The sequence below is a fragment of the Polychytrium aggregatum genome (genome assembly GCF_025602895.1).
Source record: "Polychytrium aggregatum strain JEL109 chromosome Unknown BJ171scaffold_5, whole genome shotgun sequence".
Classification (NCBI taxonomy): domain Eukaryota; kingdom Fungi; phylum Chytridiomycota; class Chytridiomycetes; order Polychytriales; genus Polychytrium; species Polychytrium aggregatum.
The window spans coordinates 695,976-713,107 of record NW_026516207.1 but is presented as its reverse complement, the minus strand read 5'-3'; the positions used below and the strand labels follow the sequence as shown (position 1 = coordinate 713,107).

Below are 17,132 nucleotides of genomic sequence, written 5' to 3'. Positions count from 1 at the left end.
CATCTGGAGAGCTCGGCGAACCCGAGAGGGCCTTGTTGACTTCCTCGAGCTGGCGGTTGAGGAGCTTGCCGTTGGCCTGGGCGCTCTTGGGGTCCTTGCCGCGGACATCGCGAGGAGGGCCAGCATCCTTGCCTAGTCGTTTGTTGGTATATTGGCAAAGCACCAGGGCGAGGGAGACGACGGGTTAGCTGTGAGTGGAGACCCGTGGCGCAGAGCCCGAAGGCTGCAGTGGCGGCAGGATCCGCCACCGATTGTGGCGAAATGGAGTCCGATCTTGGCTCGAACAGAGCCGGATCCGAGTCATCCAACAAGCAACTCAGAGAGCGTACGGAGCTGCTCGTACCTTTCAGACCGGGAGTGGAGCCGGCAATAGCACCAGCGCCTGTGCTGGCACCGGTGGCAGCACGATTGCCCTGGCGACCGGGTTGCTGAGCCTCGCGGTTCAGGCCAGAGGCCGACTTTGCCTTTCTCAGACGGCCCTCGGCATCGTCATCAGCGGGGCGTGGGAGGCTGTTGCTGCCGCTTCTCCAGGAGCCGTTGGCCTTGCGCTCCTCGGGTGTGGGCGCCAGGGCCATGGCGGGATGGTTGGGATAGGAGCCGGGGGCACCGGCATCGAGGCGAGCAGTGGCAGCAGCAGGAGCGGGGTCTTTGACGTCCCACTTTTGGTTGAGCTGCTGGAGAGTAATGGTGTTTGGATCGCTGATCCAGGTGTCGGCGGCCGAGTCGACGGGCGGAACCCATCCCTTGGGGGCAGAGATGGGCTGGGAGGAAGGAGCGCCGTTCCAGCTGGCCGAGGCCTGGGGATGGGAGGCAGGCGGGCTCCAGTTGGCCGCAGAGGCGTTCCAGTTGGAGGGAGCAGCGGCGGGAGTGCTGTTCCAGCTCGACTGGAGCGGGGTCGGTGGGCCCGAGGCCGCGGGCGGGTTCCAGGACGACACAGGCAGCGGCTGCTGGGCTGCCGGAGGGCCGTTCCAGGACGCATGCTGCGGGGTTACGGGGGAGTTGTTCCAGTTGGCCTGCTGGGGGCTCGCAGCGGTGGGCGAGCCCCAGCCCGAGGGAATAGTGGCCTGGGGCGATTGGCCCCAGTTGGCCTGGGCGGGCTTGGCGATGGTAGGCTTGTTCCAGGAGGCCTCGGCAGGGGCGTTCCAGTCTGCCTGGCGCACGACCTGAGCCGAGTCCCAGGACTCGGAGTTGGACTTTGAGCGGCTATGGGGGGGTGCACCTGCAGCCGAGACAACACCACTGGTGGCGGAGGCCGTCGACGACAGGATGGTGGGGGTGCTGTTCCAGGGATCGAGGGGGTTCTGCTGCGGGGCCGGCGCAGACGGGTTCCAGGCACCGCTGGGCAGGCCGAGGTTGGCCGGCGAGGCAGAGGGCGGAGCCCCCCAGGCATGCTGCTGCTGCTGCTGCTGCTGCTGCTGCTGCTGCTGCTGGGGGTTGCTTGTGCTGGAAGGGCGCTGCTGCTGGGAAGCAGGAAGCGGGGTGTTCCAGGCGTGGAGAGGCGAGTCAGGGGGGGTTGGGTTGGCGCCGCCGGCCGAGTTCCAAGAGGACTTGTTGGGGCGCTGCTGCCAGTTGGAGGAAGCCTGATCCATGATGAAGCCGTGCAGAGGAGACGATTGCGCGAAGAAGGGGAGGGGTAAGCAGCGGGAGTGCTGGACGCAAAGAGCAGGGAGGATGGAGAGCAAACGCACAGGAATGCGAGCAGGGGGGAGCGAGGCCGGAAAAAGGTCTTTCGGGGGCCTTGGGGGCTGCCAAAGTCGGGAGGAAAGACGGGCGAGCCAAAGACGGGCAAGTCAGCGACAGGTGAGTCAGCGACAGGTGAGTCAACGACAGACGAGCCAAAGACAGACGAGCCAAAGACAGACGGAGAACAACCGCGGCGATGGTCGGTCGACTGCCCTCGTCCAAAAGAAAACCACGACGAGCCGAGCCAGAGAGGAGCGCGAAGGGCCTGAAGGCAGATGCGCTGCGCACACACTCGCTGCGCCGGCGCCAGCTGGCGTGCCGGTCTGCATTTGCGCTGGCGCCGACCACTGTCCATATGCGCCCATGTGTGTCACTCTGTGTCCGTGTGCCACCATCCGTGTCGCCGTGTGCGACGCCGTGTCACGCACAGGAGCCATGCGCGTCGCGCACGCGTGATCTGTGCCGCGTCGCGGTTTCCTCAGCACGCGCGCTCGCCAAGTCACTCCCGCCTCTCGCTCGCATGAATCCCAGAGGCATGCTTGCAAGACTCCGAAGAGTGTGGGCTGTATTGAAGCTTCCCTGGCCATGCCCGTCTCACCCGGGCAGCCACTGCGACAGACCCGCCTCGCTTCGATCAGGAACACAGCCGCGGCTCAAACGGCTTCTCGATCGGCAGCACCAATCTCAGATCCCCATCGACTGGCTTGAGGGCCTCGTCGACCCAGTCCATCGTGACAAGATGCGGTCGACCTTGCAGCCGGTTGTTGCAAACGGCAAGGCCCTCCAGCACCATCCTCAGTCGCTCGTTCCACTGCCGCCGTGTCTCAAAACTCGCCCGGGGCTCATCGAGGGCCCGTTCAAACAAAATGTGGGTCACGTCCCTGGTCAGGACGCCGACTGTCAGGCCGCCATTGGCCGTCACCAAGATCTCGCCAAAGCGCAGAATCGAATCCTCGTTGTGCACCAGCGCATCCGCGTCGGTGTCAGCGCCATCGGGAATGAGCGTCAAGTGCGATGGCGTCCGACTTTCAAGAGCACGATCGTCGACAAGCGATCGGGCGATCCGCAGAGTCGTGAATTTGTGGATGTACACCACGGCTGTGGCAAAGAGGCGATGCCCTGGGGCACTCAGAGGAAAGTAGTAGGACTCGACATGGCTGACCAGATGGGAGCGCTCCGCAGAACTCAAAGTGCTGTTATCGAGCGCCCGCATGCCGCCAAAGATCTGCATGTCGCCACAGAGAGGTAGACACATGACAATTAGTACGCCATAGAAGGCCAAAGCAACAAGCACTTTGAGGCTTTGAGTCATCAGTCAACGAACACATGTCTCACTTCATTCCAATGCCCATGCACTTGCATACACTGCGCATGGCAAACATGGCAAACGTGGCAAACATGGCAAACGTGGCAAACATGGCAAACGTGGCAAACACAGGCTTACCGCTTGAAGGGTCTCGCTGTCCACATCATCCGTATAGCTGTCTCCGTACTGGTCGCTAGACTGCTTGAGCTCCCTCAGCTTCTGCGGGGTCGCATGAAGCAAGTATCTGGACAACCCCGAGTCAATTCACAAATACAAAAAGTCAGCACTGTCATGCCCGATGCGCCTTGGTCACAGAGCAACCTGTGCCCACAGGCAGCGCATTGCTTGCAGCCAGGGCTGCCGGATGCAAAACAAAACCCTCCGCACTGGCGTATCGTACTTGTGACCAACAAGCAACCGCTCCTTGGCTTCAATGCAGTCCAGGATCCACTTGGCCTTGATAATGTTGAATCGGTTTGACTGCCGAATGTTGTTTGCCTTGAGCCCTGATCAGTGTGATCGTGTACTTAGACCGCGCCGCTGATCCCTTTCGATATCGCGGACATGATGCTCGAGGCATTTTGATACATCTCGACTGCTGCTGGCCGAGAGCACAGACCAGCCAAGCTGCAAGAGCGTCTTACCAAAATGGTCCGAAATCACGTAGTTGGTTTCGTACATGGGATTCTGCACTACGGTGCCGCCGTGCTCAGCGACCACAAGCTCGATCTCGGCCTTGCCGCCTTTGAGATCCAGACTCGGAAGCACACAAAACTCCATGCCCTCGAATATGGGCTCCTTGACGGCGACTTGGCTGGTGTCGATGCCGAGATACTGCGCCGCGACCTTGTAATGCGTGGCCATGCTCCGTCGCAGCCGCTTCGAGCGCTCCAAGGATGCGTCATCGTCGCTCGACTGCAGCATTCGCCGCCGAGTCTGCAGTCGCCCCAGATTGGCCTGCATCAGCTGGTGCAAGTCTGCGAGAGACATCAAGTCGCCAACGCTCTTGTCGTGGCGTATGCTCACGAACCGTGGAAACCGCAGCGTCCAGCCCGTGGCGTACACATCCGTCTTGACAATCTCGGAGGCCTTGACTTGGACGATCCGGGAATGCTGCGGATCGATCACCATGTCGGGCTGCTCCTTGCTCTTGAAAGGATGGATGAGCCACGCAGGTGGTCGGGTTCGATCGTACGGCCGCCAGTGGCCCAGGGCCTCCTGTGCAATCTCCTCCTGCTTGCTGTACTCGTATCCGGATCCGAACCGGCAAAACGTCAAGAACCGCCGCTGACTCGTGGGTGTTCCTGGTGCTGCATCCTCGCGGATGGCGCAGAAGAAGCTCGACAGCTTTTTGGATCGCTTGCCGCTCCCAAACTTGGCTGCCACGATCAGCAAGTCCAGATCATCTGACAGCTGGTCCATATACTCGGGCTTCAGCTTGATGCATCCTTCTGTCCGCTGAGACGGGGTGTAGACAGAGTCTTCTCGCTTGATAATCAGGCCCTCCTCCTGGCACATCATCCGCAGATCCAGCTGTTCGATGACCTCCTCGGCTGAGGCCACTGGGGTGTGGGGCAGGACCTCTATCCAGCTCTCGCGAGGACGAATGATTTTCTGGATAAAGCCACGCCGCTGAGAGAGAGGCTGGTCGACGATGGAGGTGCCATTGAGATAGACGAGATCAAAGACGAAGAAGCAGGGATGTTTGCGCGCCTGGAATCCTGAAGATAGTGGTGGTGTCAAACGCTGCAGTTGGTCGACTGTCGCCTCGTAGCGAACGACATCAAGTGTTCCTGCAAAAGCCTCTATAAAGACTTCATCGGGGCCAACCTACCGTTTCGCAAAGCATCTGTGGATACATTTGCAAAACAAAGGAAGGGAACAAAAAGCCGACATGGTTGAGCCACAAGTCAGAATCCAGTCAGAATTGCGACTGCCTAGAGCGCCTGCCGTCCGCCGTAGCTGCCTAATTCGCCTCTTGAGCCTCAAGCACGGGTAATTACGTTGCGTGGTTTATACCCTAGTCGTGCGGAAGACAAGTGGTACGAGGCGCATGCGATTGGGGAACCATGCGCCGCAAGCAGAAATCTCACCGAGCGCTGCTGTCTTGAGTGACCCAAAGCTTTCAAACCGCTCCAGCTCAGAGTCATAGGCCATCATCTCTCCATCGAATATGGCACTGTGAACAAGGGCAGGGTGTCAGCTGCACCAACTTCGGGCAGATAAAACGACTGCTTCTGCTGCACACAGAATCAAGCAGAAGCAAATATCGACTGCACCACATACTCTCGAACACGGGAAGAAAACGAAGCATAGATGTGACATGCCAAGGAGCCCTCCAAGGATGTAGAACCTGCAAAGAGCAAGAGCACACATGGATAAATGGAGGGGATTCGACTGGCTGGGATGGACTGTGCATGGCGTTGCTACCCTTCAACTATGACGCCTCACCATAGAGCTTGGTGTAGTCCGTGGCATTTCTGGGGAAGACAACGATTCAGAATGACCAGGATGAGCGTCAGCGGTCCGCTTCCCTCCAGCAAGCCTCGAAGAATGGCCTTCATGTCAGATAGAGAGCCACACGAAATAATTGAACCAGCCGCGAAGCAATACTGCTACGGAGCACATGGACCGACTCGCCAGCCGATCTCCCTCGATCAAGTCACCGGCAACTGCGCAACCGATAGCCCACCTTGAGAACCACTTGAACTCGATGCCGTTCTGAACCCTCTTCATGTGACAGAGCATCCGCTCGCCGTCAAGTTTGGTCTCGATTGTGTAGGAATGCTTGCTGGCAGCGCTCCCGTTGAACATCTTCTTGATCGAGTCGAGGGTCGATGGCAGCGACAACATCGGCTTGAACGGCTGGAATAGCTCGATTTTCTGTACCGCGGGCCGCGTGTTAGTTGATATCGGCAACATCACCATGCCGGAGAAGAGAGGAGGAGGAAGGACGCAAGCGCATCGAATGTGCCCCGGTGGTCATGGGATAGCTACCGCTTCGAACGCCTGACGCTCGGTCGGGTCGGTGAGTTCAGCCGCAATCTTTTCGAGATTACTGCACACGTTGAAGAGGTCGGGTGCATCGGGGTGCCATGTCCGAAGGACGATGGTCTCGGAAATGCCCACTTTCAGCTCTGCATGGCCCGGCGTTGCCCACCACACGAAGTTGCAAGCGAGAGGAAGCGCATAGAGACATTCAAGATTGCGATGCCCGCTTGTTAGGTTGCGAGCTGTGGAAGAATGCAAGCACTGTAGCCTCAGCTGCCGACTGACCTTTGAGAATGATCCGGATCAGCCACTTGTGCTCTCTTGGCGAATAGCTCTCTATCATTTCAGCAATGATCTGCCTTTGCTCATTCCTGGCAACGCCAAGTCATGCTGTGGGTTAGATGAGCACCGATGATTGCCTGCCGGGGCTCGGGGCTCTGACCTGTCGGCGGCTTGGCACAGACGATTCAGGCTTGTGTTGGCATCCTCGATCGATTGTCGGCTTGGAGCGTGCACCGAGCTGCGAGGAGCGAGAATGTCTTCCGCCATTTGGGCAAAGTCGCCGACTGCGGCCTGCAAAAGGTTACGCACGCAGCAGGAAAGCAAGATAAACAACAAGAGCGTCAAGGAAGGCAAAGGACGGCTACATTCGGTCGCACTGTCGAGACAAGAGCGCTTCCCGTCCCGGCCATGACGTACAGCCTGCGAGCCCTTCAGCGGACTCTTCCAGTTGATCCAGGATTGCGCTTCGGGCGAGGCCTTGGCGATGCCCAGGGCCTCGATATAGACCAGAGCCAAGGTGGCATGCTTCATGCCGTAGGCATTTCGCTCTCGATCCGCCTGAAGAGCGCGGGTTGGCACAACCGGTGATAGGTCATCGGAATCGGCATCGGCATCGGTATCGGAATCGGAATCGGAATCGACATCAACATCGACATCAACATCGACATCGTCAGTGTCGCTGCCAGATTTGGACGACGGGGGTGCAAACGAGGACATATAAGGGTGGCAGATGCTGCGGGGGGGGGCCGAACCGGATGGCGGACGGGTTGCCAAAGACTCACTTGTGGCAGCAGGAGACGCAGCGCCGGATAGAAGCCTCCCTTGGTTGCCCGCCACTCGCCCATGTACTGGTCAAGCTTGAGCCGCTTGGCCTTGGGGGGCACGCGGGAGATCTTCTCCAGCAGGACACAAAAGTCCCAGAACCGAGCGGTTGCGGCTGTGGAAGGGGCCTGCATGCTGTTCCAAGGGTGAACTTGCTTGCTGCACTTGGCTCTGGCGGCCAGATCCGAGCTGAGAGCCAAGTCGAGCCGAGTCGAGCCAAGAGAAGCGGCCCGGCAAAGCACATGCCAAAAGCCAGGCTGGCTGGGACGGGCTGCGCACGGCTGTCGCTCCAGCCGACAAGGGCAGGTGCGCGGCGATTGGGCATGCGACATGTCTTTGTTGCCCCCGTCTCTCGCCTGTCTTCTCGCCGCGCTCTCGCCGCGCTCTCGGCTCGTTCCGCCGGCAAGGCTGGGCCTCGCTCCTGCAGACCCACCACTCTCCGGCTCTGTCGCTCACAATCGCTGTCTCACTGCTACTCTTCCTTCCCGCAGCCATCCGCACCAGCATATCCATCGGCCTGCCATCTCCTGTCCTGCGCCGCCCTGTCCGGTCCCGAACAGCAATTCCATCCGCACCCGATTCTGAAACCAGCCTCCAGCCCGTGCTCCACTCGATTCCAGCCACCTCTCCACACTCTAAGATGCCTCCTCAGACCACCCACACCCACTATCCAACAACCCTGAGTGCCCCGGCTCGAGCACTGATCCTCTTCGTCATTGGATTCGTGATTTCCATCATCATCGATCACCTCCAGAAGGAGCACAATATCACCCGGTATCCCGCCTCGGCGACACTATTCGACTCTGCCTCGTGGCTGCCGATTTCCTGGGGCTTCTCGGCAATGCTGGTCGGAACCGTCTATCCCGCCCTGGACTCGTATTTCCTCAAGCAAAAGTCCTCCCCACAGAGCCGACCGTCGCGGCAGGAGTGGTCGAGTGTATTGCGGTAGGCCCTGCGTTTATTTATTCCCCTTCCTGCGCCCATCCCCACTCTGGATATCCGCTTCTCCGACTGCAGCGAGAAAGACCCAGACCAGGCCAGATTCACCCCTACTAGGCCGGACCAGCATTTCATAGCTCCCGCATCAAGCATCGTAGCCCCGCTTGTCCACTCTGCCGTGTTGTCTAACTCTGCCTCCTCCATCAACCTCGCTAGATGCTGCGGCGGCTTTATCGGAGTCAACTACGCGACGTCGGTATGCCAGCGACAGTCATCCGCATCATTATGCATTTGTTTGTGCATGGGGAAGTTGTCGCTGCTCAAGGGTGGCTCTTGGAAAAGACGAAAGTTTATCCATGGCTGACAAACTTGAGGATTCCCTTTGCCCCTCAGAAACTCCCGTGGACCAGCAGCATCCAAGTCTCGATCACACTCGCCTTCCTGGCGATCGGCCTTTGGTTCCTGTTTGACCGAACACTGCACGGATTCATTGTTTCCGCCGTGTTTGCCATCATCGGAACGATGGTAGTCTTCTTCCTCGTCAGCCGTGGCTTCTATAGGTACACATCCAGCCCCTCTCCGGCATCCTTTGGCGGGGCTGTCCGGTCGTCGCTTCACCGAGGAAAAATGGCACCCGTGCGCGAATGCCGATTCCCGGCGTCGCCTGCCTTGCGAGTATTGAAAATCCATGCCGTGCCCGAGCTGATTTTGTTTGCTTCCGTTCCCATCCTCCCGTTAGCTTCACCAAGGCCGACTTTTTCGGAGTGCGCTCTTGGCTGCCGTGCATTCTCCACTCATCATCCATATGTTTTGGATCGATTGGCCGGCAGCTCGCACATCCGCTGGACACCGACGGCTGTGTCGACACCGACAAGAAGAACAGTTGATGTGCCGCCCTTCCCTTCTTCTCACATATTCATGTGTGAAGCCCTGTCCGTGTCGAGCATTGATGTGGAGCAGAGATGACGGCCAACGCATCCACCAAGGATGCCTGCAATACAACTCCGTGACCTCTCACTGCTCATCTCGCAGGCCCGCTAACTGTCGTCACGGCCTCGGTCCCGGCCTCGGTCCCGGATCGCCTGTCGTGCCCAGTCGCTGCATACCTGCTTCTCGTCGCGCTGGTCTCGTATCAAGAAAAAAAAAAGGGGCGATCTTGCTGGCCTCCATCGCAGAGATGGTCGCATGTTCCACAAACCAGCCGATTTTTGATTTGCCAGCTTGAGCCGCGCCACCGATCTGGCTGTCGGGCAAAGGCACGATTTCTGGATCGCGGATCGCTGCCCTCGTCCTCGCCCCGTTTGGAGTCATCATGAGGGTCGTTCTGCAGCGAGTCAGCTCAGCCAGTGTCCAAGGTCGGACCCAGTCAAATGGCATTCGGCTGCCAGACCGTGCCAGACCGTCGAGGCGAGCCACCACCAGCGCCCCTGCCGCATGATACTCACTCCCCACACGACACTGCTCCTTGCTGGTCCCTGTAGTCGACGGGCAAGTCGTGAGCGAGATTGGCCGAGGCATCTGTGCCCTCGTCGGCATTACGGTAAGCCTTGTGTCGATCGCCGATGCTCCAGCTCGCTGCAGATTCTTTGCCACACCCGGCAACAAACATATTCGCTCATTCTCTTCCGACCTCTGGCCTGTCCCAGGTCGATGACCAGGTGGGTGGGTGCCGACCGGCGCGGCAGGAAGAGTGCAGCCGAGCAAGAGTCGGTCCGAGATTCAAAACCGACCGGCCCCAGATCGGCCACAGACGGCATGCTGACGACTAGGTTCGTACTTGCCGGCATCGCAGGAAGCCGATCTTGACTACTGGTAAGTTCAGCCCGCCTGTAGGTACTTTGCCTGCGGTCGAAATACCAGAGCTTGGCTCGGCCAGCATTTTTGGGATCTGGAAAGTGTTCGGTTGCCAGAGAATCGATCTGGTCATCGTGAAGATCTTTCCCTCATCCTCCTGCGGCATCACCTCGACCAGCGCCAGGAAACTCTCCAACATCCGCGTCTTTGAAGACCAAGATGGAGCTTTCTGGAAAAAGTCGGTCATGGATCTCGACCTTGAGATCCTCTGCGGTGCGTGGCTCCATGCCCACATGATGCGCTGTCTCTATACCCACATCATTGGCTGTCTCCAGCCCCACGAGTCGCCGGTTCCGGCCAGCCAGTTGGCAGTTCGGAAGTCCGCATGATGGCGGACGATGTGATAACCATGCATGTTCCCTTGAACCCACCCTGGACAAACGATTCCGCCGCCGGACTACAGTGAGCCAGTTTACGCTCTACGCCAACACATTTAAAGGTTAATATGGCGGGCATAATCACTGCAGGGCTGGGCCTGAGTCGGGATCCTGCATACGGCGAGCTGCTCCCGGCATGGCCAGACAGCTTTGTGAACGCCGAGATATGATATCGACTGCACGCTCACTCGGCATCAGGATCCAAGCCCGACTTTCACCTAGGTATGACCCAGATTGCTCCAGCCCGTTAAGCGCTCAAAGCTAGCAGCTGCAGCAAGCAGATTGATGACCGACGACACCGCGCCCAGCCATGAAGAGCACAGAGAGCCGAGACATGTACGAGCTGTTCTTGAACAAATTGCGAGCGAGCTACAACCCTGAGCGAATCAAGGGTAGGTCGAGACCTGGACGCAGAGGCGAAGACCCTTGCTGAAATTGCGGCTCAAAGCCATTGACAACTCTCGCTGTCTTGACGCGACGGGATGTGTGCGTCTGGTAACGGCCCTGATCCTGATCCTGATCCTGATCCTGATCCTGCATCTGCAAACAGATGGAGTCTTCGGGGCCATGATGCAAGTCTCCATCGTGAACGAAGGGCCAGTGACCCTGACCATCGACAGCCGCATCAGGGGCTGAACTACTGTCACTCCAGAAGCGGAACAGTCACTTTCTGGCATCGGCGGCACAAGCCTGCTGATCCGTAGGCCTCATGCGATTGTTTCCCGTCCTGGTTGGCAATCTCTTTGATTTCGTTGGTTTGGGGAGCATGGTCTTGAATACACTTGGTCGATCTCCCGTGATCGATTGGTGCATCCACTCGATGTGGGAGTGTGGTGCATCCACTTGACCCTCTGGGCAGTTCCATGGTATATCGATATCGATATCGATATGCTCGGTCTTGTCAAGTCGCTTGGCTTCCCGGACCTGCGCCATGGCCGATCAATTTGACCCCGAAATGGAAACTGTCTGAGCTTGCCTCTGATCGCGCGTCGCCCCAGATCCCCGCGGGACGGCCAAAAAGACAAGCCGTTCCCAGCCCCCGGAGGCCTCTCCCTCTCTTACCAACTCGCAGTCTACTCTTGGCTGCTGGAGCGTCGTGCCTACCGAGCAGGCAGATCCCATCGCGGCAACCCTGAGGTCCTCCGGAAACCAAGAGCCAATATGTTGTCCAACACAGCCTCAGCAAGCAGCGCCGGCACCGAAGCAGGCGGCGGAACGTCCGTCCATCACTCGATCACTGTCGCAGTCCGAGTGCGTCCTCTGCTGCCAAAAGAGCGAATGGAAATGAACGACCCAACATTCTCGTACTCCTCCGGAGGAACCGACAATAACACAGCTTTCAAACGGCTTGTTCAAGTGCTTGACTCCCGGGTCCTGATATTTGGTATGGATTAGAGCCGGCATCGATGCAGCTCGTGCGCGAAGGATGAGGACAAGCATTCTATGGCCGCTTGACCTGTCGTTGGAGCCCTGTGCCTGGAATTCGGCGGCGAGACCCGGGCAGTCAACACGTTGGGAGATGGATGATCTGAGTGCAAACGTGATCGCAGAGTCGATGAACCGACCGCTGTGTGCTATTGCCGCATTTGACCAAACGCCGCCTTTGGCGATCGTAACCGTCGACGATCAGATCCCAAAGATCCCACAGCAAGGTCAATCCGGACGTATGATCACCGTAGTCGCAGAAACAAAGAAATCCGCTATTCCTTTGACCGAGTCTTCTCCGAGGAGGCAAGCCAACAGGAGGTCTATGAAGGAACAGTCCAGCCGCTCATCGACAGCGTCCTGCAGGGCTACAATGCCACCGTCTTCGCCTATGGAGCCACAGGTTGCGGAAAGACACACACTATTACAGGTATGTACTATCTTTGCTCCGGTCTGAGAAATGCGACCACGACGAGACGGAGTATGTTGACGCAAGCTGCACCAAACACGGGCATGGGGACATTGGTCCGATTGCGACGGCTATTTGGGCGACGGTTTGTGGGTTTGAGCACTAACCGATCCTTCGATCACATTCCCTCGGGTACCTGCAGGAACGCCGTCGGACCCTGGCGTCATTTCCCGCACGATGGAGGAGCTATTTCGATGCATCGAGCAGCGCTCAAAGACCCACATCATCGAGTCGACTGTGTCATATCTCGAGGTCTACAACGAAACCATCCGCGATCTACTGATTCCCGAAGGCCCGCCGCTGCATCTTCGCGAAGATGAGAGCGAAAACCACGTCCTCGTTTCAGGGCTCTCGGAACACCACCCAAAGAACGTAAACGACGTGATGAAAATGCTGATCCTGGGCAATGAAAACAGAACACGCGCCCCGACCGAGGCCAACGCTGTGAGCTCACGATCCCACGCCGTTCTTCAAATCCGGATTCGGACACGCGAAAAGGTCACCGGCGTGACGGCGGTGTGGAAGAGTGCTACGCTGTCGATCATCGATCTTGCCGGAAGCGAGGTATGCTGCCACCGATGGACCTGATGCAGCTCCTGATGGCTTCCCAAGCAATACTGGTTGATTATTATTATTACTTTGAGAAGAGCACACATCAGTTGCACAGAGAATGAAACGAAAATGAACGAGACCGATCATTGCTGACCTTGCCTCGACTCTATCTGCTGGACTCCAATCTCCAGCGAGCTTCGGCGACAAAGAACAAAGGAGATCGGCAACTTGAGGGCGCCAACATTAACAGGTACGCGACTCAAGAGGGCTCAGCGAACATGAAAATGCCGAACCCTCTAGGCCGAGGCGTCTTGCGCGTCGAGTTCGACGTGCGCATTACATTTACACTTATGCGACTCGATCGAGTATAGCCTCTGACTTGTGCCCTCGCTTGGCTTCACCCCATCTCCTACAGATCGCTGCTTGCCCTTGGAAACTGTATCAATGCGCTCTGCAGCAACAAGCCCAATCACATTCCCTATCGCGACTCGAAACTGACTCGGTTACTCAAGTACTCACTCGGCGGAAACTGCAAGGTTGGCGCATATTCGCTTGCTGTGGGATAAACTAATCCTGGCAGCGTTGATCGGCGGTGTTGATCGACGGCTTGGGGGGGGGGAATCCGAAGCAGCACCGCAGGGTCCATTCCCATGTGTTCTGGCTGATGCTCCCCTGGTGAGCACGCCACAAGTGGACCCGCAAGAGTAACACCCAGTGCGACCGTCTCTGCCCAGGTTGTCATGATTGCCAACATCAGCCCCGCCGTCGTCCACTACGATGAGACCCAGAACACTCTCAAGTACGCAAACAGGGCCAAGAATATTACTACAGTTGTTGCGCAAAACAACATTGATGTCGAGTACCACATATCCGAATATCCAAAAATTATCCGTGATCTGAATCTACAAATTCTGGAGCTGAAAGAAGAAATCGCCCACCGCGATCGTCAGGTATCAGCCAAAGCCAGCGCCGGGAAGGCCGCAGAAGGCAATCGCTCAACTCGCTCTCGATCGCTGCCCAACGAGAGCAGCGAGGAGAGCTCCGCGTTCGGGCACGATCTCATTCGACAAGTACACCAGCTCTTTTACAAACTGGACGAAAAACGTCTCGAGCTCACGGCTGCAATGGTCTCGATCGAGCGAAATGAGCACCGTCTCAAGTCGCTCCAGATACTGGCGGACAAGCTCTCGTCAATGTGCACCAATAGCGAGTCTGTCGGCCTTGCCGAGGAGCTCCTGTCTCGGCTGCAGCTTTCACTATTAAGTGTATGCGAAGAGCTTCACCTTAACAGCGCCAACCTGCGGCAGTACACGATTCAAGCCGAGGAAGCAATCAAAGCCGGTCGAAACGAGCTGAGCAACCTTCAAAATGGAGCCATCTGGCAGAAACTCAGTCAAGTGGATCGCGAAAATGTCAAGAAGGAAATCATGTTGATGGAGGTCATGTCGGAAAACTCGCAACTGACATTGAAGCTAGAAGTTCTCCGTGGCATCGCGACCGAGCGGACAACTGCAGTTGACAAGCTCTCTGCGAGTCAGCTTGCCGCGATCCAAGGACTAGAGGAGATGGCGCAGATCGCTCACAGCCACAACGACGAAATGCTCATGGCAATGCCCGAGGACATGATGGCTAATGTAAGTACCACGGAATGGTTGGGACTTGATATCGATATGTCAGAGTCGCAGTAGAACTGCAGCCGCAGCCTGGATGCAAAATATGGTAGGAGATCATGGCTACACATTTCTGTCGATTGACATGCACTCGATGCTTACAACAACAATCACGGTGAACCACCATCACTATCATTACCGGGAATATCATCCATCAGGTAGCGGGCGTCATTGCTGAGGTTGTAAGCCTCCAGGACGACCAGGAAACGTCGCTGCTGATCGACGAGGTGCTCGATCGACAGAACAAACGAATCGAGCATGCCAAAGCTCCGGCAAAGAAACATCGACGGTCGACCATGCTCGAGTCGCGACTCCGAGCACTGATGGTGAGCGACCTTCAAGACCCAGAACCCAAGCCGGACTCGGCTGGCGGCGACGCAACCGCTGCCATCAAAAGCAGCATCGAGAATCACTTCAGCTCTTATTCCTCATCTGCGGACGAGCATGCCTCATTCAAACGATCGGCGAGCGACCAGATGGAGTGCGACAACGACGAGACGCCGACAGCACCAAAGAAGCGCCGCATTGCCGCTCATGAGCCCGACGGCATGGCGGATGCCGATAGCGACGCTACTCCAGTGGCAAGCCACAGACGCGATGCCCCAGCAAATCCACCTGCGACTAAGACACCGACAAATGCCGGGCATCGGGTTGCTGCGCTGGCTGCTGCCTCTGCTAGCTCCGGCGGAGGGCCGATCCGTTCAAGCCCGATGAGAAGAACCACTCGAAATCGGGCACGGGAGTCCCTGATTCCCGTTATGGTGGCACCAGGGAGCGCAAAGAGAAAGCCCAAGGCCCCAGGTCCGGCGGCTTGGTCGACCCAGCTTGGACCGCAGCCAATCGGCACCGCAGCTCTGGCCACACAGATGCCAGCGCCAAGTGCGACAATGTTTACTTTCGAAGCCAAGGCATCTGCTCCGCCTCCCAGCTCCATCCCGTTCGGAGCTGCCCAGCTTGGAGCCGGATCCATGTCCAATATCGGGGCCCAGCTCTCGATTCGTCCAGCCGACAGTACTTTCGACCCTCGAAGCACTATGATGCCGCCTCCTTGGGGAGGAGCACCAATGACACTGACGACTTCCGACTCGGCAGCGACTCAAAGACGCCCCCTGCGCCGCAAAACCAATGCTGGATTGGACCCCAAAATCGAGGCGGCTGTGGACTGCATCCAGACACGAACACGATCCAAGGGGACAGCGGGAGCCGGAATGGAGGGCATTTCGGAGCCAGAATCGGGGCTAGGCGGCAAGATCGGCGGACATGTCGCCCGTCGATCGCTGCTCCCGGCGCCCCGAGATATGGGCAGGGTTGGTACCCGCTCATCAGCTCGGCTCCGGGCAAACAATCGTCTTTAGTCGATCGCAAATGAGGCGGCATATTGTGTTGTTATGGCCCTTTTACACTATATTCAGAAAAAAACGGGACACCACAGCCGTTTCCATGAACATGTAGTATGTGATGGCATGCGTCAAGCAAAGCCACAATAAATAGATCAGATCACTTTGGCAGCCTCCGAGTGAAGACCGCCGGTCGCTCTCCGATCTCCACAATCGACTTGCATACTGTGATCATGTTGCGCGCCGCATTGACGTCGCGATTCCACACTGTCCGGCAGCTGGGATTCTTGCAGCTCCTGACAAAGTGGGAATTCGCAACACTGGGCGCATCGAGTCCTTCCAACCGAACTGGCTCCAGGCACTTGGAGCACAATTGCGAGGTGTTGAACTCATTCGTCGAGACTACCTTGACGCTTCCATGATGGTGATTGGGACGGCGTCGGTGGTGCTCGAACTGCTCAAAGTACCGAGCGAACCGCTGCCTCCGAGGGCTGGGTGCATAGCCCTTGCCTTGACGCCATGACGCATTGCCAAAGGCGATCACCACATCGGTCCGTATCGGGGCGTGCTTCAGGACGGCCTTGCACATCCTGTCGACGGCCACTTGGCGCCTCTTGTGGCCCGTGAAGCGATGGTGACGGGCCTTCTTGCCAAGGTGGAAGTCGAGCTGCACTCGAAGTTCCGGTCGCAGGACATGGGTGAGATGGACCTTGAAAGCTTCCGAGGACGACACCTTGGGCGAGGGGGTGGTCGACATCCAGGTCTCGATGCTGAGTCGATACTTCATGGTGTTGTGCCACTTGGTGTTGGACGTATGGCCACACATGTGCTGGTAGTGGCCATTGGAGAACGAGACCACCTCGTCTTGGTGGCTCGGTGCTTGGATGACCGCCGTGAAGATGGAGCCGACTCCAGGATCGATGCCAATCCAAGTGGTGCGATCGGGGTCTGGGTCGCCGATGTGGGCCTGGATACGCTGCTCGGCAGTCGGAGGAGGCTCGATGGTCTCGAAGCGATCGGTTCGAGGCAGAAACTTGACGAGGCCGATGGTGCATCCAATGCCATCGGTGCTGATCTCGTAGTTGAACAGCTTCTTGTTCACGTCCCGCTCTTGGAAGAGGGAACTACGCAGCTTGAAGCAACTGCGCCAGAGACGATCCTGGTTGTTGACACCGTCCTCACCTTCATCCTTGAGCTTGTCCCTGGTGAGTCCAAGACGATGTTCGGTGTCAAGGAGTTGCCAGAGAGTGACCGTGTCAATCTTGACATACTTGGCCCTTGCAGTGCACAGAGGGACCATCGTGCACACGGCCGGAGGAGTGTCCAGAGCGAGCTGCTTGAGTGCCCAGTTGATCCTGGCGGCCAGCTTGTTGATCTTGGACTTGGTGGTGCCGAGCTCAGACTTGGCCTTGGTGAACCTCTTGT

The 17,132-nt window shown here is 57.8% G+C and overlaps 4 protein-coding genes across 4 annotated transcripts; 3 read left to right on the top strand and 1 right to left on the bottom strand.

Annotated features, from left to right (window-relative positions):
* Window positions 1-2,220: 2,220 nt before the first annotated feature.
* BJ171DRAFT_490828 (ATP dependent DNA ligase domain-containing protein) lies at window positions 2,221-7,278 on the bottom strand. Its single transcript, XM_053109663.1, has 14 exons — window positions 7,045-7,278; window positions 6,680-6,820; window positions 6,423-6,553; window positions 6,266-6,351; window positions 5,987-6,126; window positions 5,682-5,872; window positions 5,441-5,469; window positions 5,276-5,342; window positions 5,083-5,168; window positions 4,824-4,838; window positions 3,634-4,710; window positions 3,390-3,495; window positions 3,128-3,233; window positions 2,221-2,908 (listed from the first exon to the last, which is right to left on the bottom strand). The coding sequence occupies exons 1-14, from the start codon at window positions 7,216-7,218 to the stop codon at window positions 2,318-2,320; spliced, it is 2,940 nt and encodes a 979-aa protein (XP_052970339.1). The 5' UTR covers window positions 7,219-7,278; the 3' UTR covers window positions 2,221-2,317.
* Window positions 7,279-7,551: 273 nt separating this feature from the next.
* BJ171DRAFT_596052 (insulin-induced protein family) lies at window positions 7,552-9,046 on the top strand. Its single transcript, XM_053114648.1, has 4 exons — window positions 7,552-8,029; window positions 8,240-8,279; window positions 8,417-8,583; window positions 8,763-9,046. The coding sequence occupies exons 1-4, from the start codon at window positions 7,725-7,727 to the stop codon at window positions 8,908-8,910; spliced, it is 660 nt and encodes a 219-aa protein (XP_052970338.1). The 5' UTR covers window positions 7,552-7,724; the 3' UTR covers window positions 8,911-9,046.
* A 270-nt stretch (window positions 9,047-9,316) lies between these two features.
* BJ171DRAFT_490818 (putative D-tyrosyl-tRNA deacylase) lies at window positions 9,317-11,053 on the top strand. The gene is made up of 9 exons (XM_053109662.1): window positions 9,317-9,378; window positions 9,505-9,563; window positions 9,670-9,681; window positions 9,816-9,835; window positions 9,996-10,090; window positions 10,281-10,316; window positions 10,453-10,476; window positions 10,563-10,646; window positions 10,805-11,053. The coding sequence occupies exons 1-9, from the start codon at window positions 9,336-9,338 to the stop codon at window positions 10,888-10,890; spliced, it is 459 nt and encodes a 152-aa protein (XP_052970337.1). The 5' UTR covers window positions 9,317-9,335; the 3' UTR covers window positions 10,891-11,053.
* Window positions 11,054-11,196: 143 nt separating this feature from the next.
* On the top strand, window positions 11,197-15,877 carry BJ171DRAFT_455514 (P-loop containing nucleoside triphosphate hydrolase protein). Its single transcript, XM_053108278.1, has 7 exons — window positions 11,197-11,638; window positions 11,885-12,109; window positions 12,291-12,712; window positions 12,892-12,950; window positions 13,116-13,236; window positions 13,435-14,334; window positions 14,529-15,877. The coding sequence occupies exons 1-7, from the start codon at window positions 11,416-11,418 to the stop codon at window positions 15,723-15,725; spliced, it is 3,147 nt and encodes a 1,048-aa protein (XP_052970336.1). The 5' UTR covers window positions 11,197-11,415; the 3' UTR covers window positions 15,726-15,877.
* The last annotated feature ends 1,255 nt before the right edge of the window (window positions 15,878-17,132 follow it).